Raw genomic sequence first — 3,920 nt, forward strand, 5'->3', positions numbered from 1 at the left:
ATACGGCGGTTACATCTGACAACAACGGCATTGTTGCAGAAGTCCACACTCCGGATCCCCCTCAGGCTAACGCTGTTAGCTCTGTTAGCGCCGTTAGCTGCGAGCATGTTTTTGCCATGTGGACAGTATATAGAGGTAATAGAAATACTCCCAATCTTGTATATAGCACGTTCAACTTGAGTACGAGGCATGTGTTCCACTAATGGTATAAATTGTCAGGGTAATTCACATTTGGGGATGACGTTTGACATTTTAGGAAAAAAACTTGTTTTTTGAGAAAACGCCACTCTCTGTTAATTCAGGAAGGGTAGCTTGGCTTAGCAAAGACTGAAGGAAGGGGGAAACAGCTAGCCTGGCTCGGTCTAATGGGAACAAAGTCTACCAGCTCCTCTAAAGTCAAAGGATGTTACTGCTCCCGGCCTACTTTGGTACAAAAAACCCTGTAAGTCGCCAACTTAATTTCGTTGTATGTTTTACAATGACAATAAACTCCCCTTACCTTACCTTACCTTACCTTAAAACAGCAAATTGGCAATTTTTAAACGTTGCTTTTTGTAAGCAAACAAGATATAATGTGTATTGACCTTCAGAGGTGTGGGCAGGTGGATTTTGTCTTCTTTGGACAGGCTAACTGTTCCTCCCTTTTATTTACATGGTCGAGGTGTTTCTAGATCTGAAGCTCGCTGCACTGCTGGCTGAGCCCCTCCAGTAAGCCACATGGAGCCGCTTGCTGATGAGCCTGTGTCTGTAAAGAGCCGAGAGCAGCTGGTTACGGAACTTCTCTCCAATGAAGGCGTACAGCACCGGGTTCACCGCACAGTGCATGAAGGCCAACACTTGGGTCACATCCAGCATCACTTCCACTATGTAGTGCGTTTCGCACGTCTCCATCACGAGGGATTCGCCTTGTATGAGCGTGTCAATCAGTACGGTGATGTTGTAAGGCAGCCAGCACAGAACGAACGCCAACACCACCGCCAGAATGACGCGTATGGCCTTATGCTTTTGCTGATTGCGCGCTCGACACAGCGTCGCCAAGATCCAGCCGTAGCAGACGGCCATCACCGCCAGAGGCAGGAAAAAGCCCACCGTATGGCGGAGAACGCGCATGCCGACACGCCAGCGGGTGATGCTTTCGCCAGTTAGGTTTTCATAGCAAATGTTCCGGCCCAGGTCTTCGGCACTAATGCTCTCCTTCTGAATAGCCACGGGTAAGGACAGCACAATGGCCACCAGCCACACCACAACGCACACCCCTTTAACCAACAGGTGGTGGGAGGGCCGGGCGCGCATCGCTCTCACGATGGCGAAGTGGCGGTCCACGCTGATGCATGCCAGCAGGAAGACACCACTGTACACCGACGCCTCCTGGAAGCCCGACAGGAGTTTGCACAGGAAGTTGCCGAAGATCCAACCGGAATGAGCGTTGACGGCCCAGAACGGGAGGGTGAGGCAGAAGAGAAGGTCCGCCATCGCCAGGTGCATCAGGTAGATATCTGTGCTGCCTCTACCTTTCTTCATGGAGCAAACCACATAGACGACCACGCCGTTGCCGACCACGCTGAGGACGAACACGGCGATGTAGGTGACCGTCAGGCCCAGGCTGTTAAATCCAGGCACCGTCACACTGCAAGGAGGAGACGGTTCGTCGTCATACGTGAAATTGTAAGAGTAGTTGTAGGAATCTTCCGGGGCCAATCCCTCTATTGTCAGCAGCTGAATGAAAACAAAGTCATACAGTTTAAAAGCAGCAGTAGACGACATGGCAGTGGACAGTTGCCATCGGGGCAATAAAGAATAGAAAAATACTGTTAAAACTGCACATATCTTATAAGCGTTGGAGTTGGGTTGCTACCAAAAAAAGTGTGACATGTGCCATCCAACAGAATTTACTTGCCCAAATTATCATGACTATTTTCATTGATAGTCTCATCTTATCTTGATTTCAGTGGGAAACTGAATCAGCACTGCGTACTGTATATATGTGTGTACAATTTCCTGGTTGACTGATGGATGGAATTGCTTATTGCACCTGTATTAGTTGACAAAACTCAGTTGGGAAAAAAGTGAATAATGCCTCCTAAACCAGTTAAACCTCAAAAACAACTTGAATTTGCTTCACATAATCATGTTAGACAACAGAATTACACATCCCTGTATCATAATAGCATAACTTTACCGTGCAATTATACTGAAAGGCAAAGATAAATCTTTCTCAAGTATTTTGTCATTTGTGGTTTGCAAATTAAAACAAATGATTGGAATTTGCTTGACAGTTCAACACACTAACTACGAATAACACACATTGAGAAAGCCCCATTGTTTACCTGTTTTCCCTCTTCTTCTTGATTGGTTCGAACCAAATGCCCCAAAACAGTCAGGATCAATAGCTGTAGCTTCATCCCTGCGGTCTTGTTTCACACAGGTTAACAAGAATAAAGTTATTTGGCAAGGAGCGTTATCTACTTTGTTGACGTGGTAGAGGTCCCTGTGTCCTTTGTGTGCTGCTGGTGGTATCGTTGATGCTCTATTAGGAAATGGCATCGCTTTAAGGAAGTCGCTTTCTATCATAGATTTTATCTGTCAGACGTTTCTTTCAAAACATCGATGTTGGATCTCACAGTTCGATGTGACAGGATGTTTATAAGATGATAATGTGACAGCAAATGCCTTGGTGTGACTGGTACAAGTGGCCGTTTTAACATGTAATATAGACTGAATCTTTATAGTGCTCTAAATTCAAAAGGTACTCTATGGCACTTTACATGGCAAAAACAGAAACCTTAAAAGCAATACCAATAAAAACCAAGCAAAATATTGACATTATTGACTGTAAAAAGACAATTACATTGCATCAACAATGAATCACAGGTTAAAAGTATTTTTATAGGTATGGGCATAGAACTTAATGTTTACAACATGTATGACACATTGAACAAAACTAACTTGTGTGTTACCGTACTTTATATTATTGGTTCTGCGACCATATATATAATGTGACTTTCTTAAATGTGACTTCTAATTGTTGTTGTTTTTCAATTCTAATGATGAAAACTGAATCTAATGTGGATTTATTTGGACACCTCACTATAGTTTATAGTTATTGCTCTCAATGGATTGTTCTCAGTATATTTTGCCATCAGTACATTTCTCATGGGTCTTCTCCGAGGCTCAGTTTTGGCCGCAATTTAAATCCAAGTTCAAAGTTGCAATTTTAATTCAAGTACAAAGTTCAAATGCGTTTCTGCAATCAGACAGTATGAAGGTATAGTATTTCACCTTTTAGGGAACACACTTTAACACCTTTGAGATGCTTTTTGCATTCTGTGCTCCGTCGATGTTTGGAAGCCACCTAAGGCCTCAACCAGACACCTCCAGAGCCCATCTTGAATTTAAACATATTTTTGGTCAAAGGGAAGAGGATTAACACTTTCTTAAATGTGCAAAAGGCATTAAAAATGATTGATTTTAATCACATCTTTTTCACTTTCAGCAGTTTGATAATTACAGGGCGTGATTCTTGGAACAGACTCTGACAGTACATTGGATTGTGCTTGCCTAATCTATGGAGATGATATATGTTTCTATTCTTACATACTCTGCCCTTATTATTATGATCTGTTTAAATCCTGCTGTTTTGGGCTGGGTTTGTCCAGTGGAGGGCAGCAGCAGTCTTGATCTTTGTGTTCACTGCTTCACCTCTGAACATACTGGACGAAGAAACAAAAGAAAATAGTTCCGTAGTAAATGTTCCGATAAAACAGTTTTCACGACTTTTCAAATGATCAGGATAAACAACCTACTGACTTGGAACAACCAACTACTTTTTGCTGAGTATTTTAAACAGTTATTCATTGGAGAACCACAATTCTTACTAAGTACTTTCCTTAAAAGTAAGTAAGTTGTGATCATTTAAGTTT

At 42.7% G+C, this 3,920-nt stretch overlaps 1 protein-coding gene across 1 annotated transcript; it reads right to left on the minus strand.

Moving 5' to 3' along the window:
* Positions 1-648: 648 nt before the first annotated feature.
* cxcr2 (chemokine (C-X-C motif) receptor 2) lies at positions 649-2,402 on the minus strand (the record flags this gene model as incomplete). The annotated part of the gene is made up of 2 exons (XM_079230949.1): positions 649-1,716; positions 2,328-2,402. 2 exons carry the CDS (start codon positions 2,400-2,402, stop codon positions 649-651), a joined length of 1,143 nt encoding a protein of 380 aa, XP_079087075.1.
* Between the last annotated feature and the right edge of the window lie 1,518 nt (positions 2,403-3,920).

This window comes from Taurulus bubalis, assembly GCF_910589615.1.
Source record: "Taurulus bubalis genome assembly, chromosome: 15".
Lineage (NCBI taxonomy): Eukaryota > Metazoa > Chordata > Actinopteri > Perciformes > Cottidae > Taurulus > Taurulus bubalis.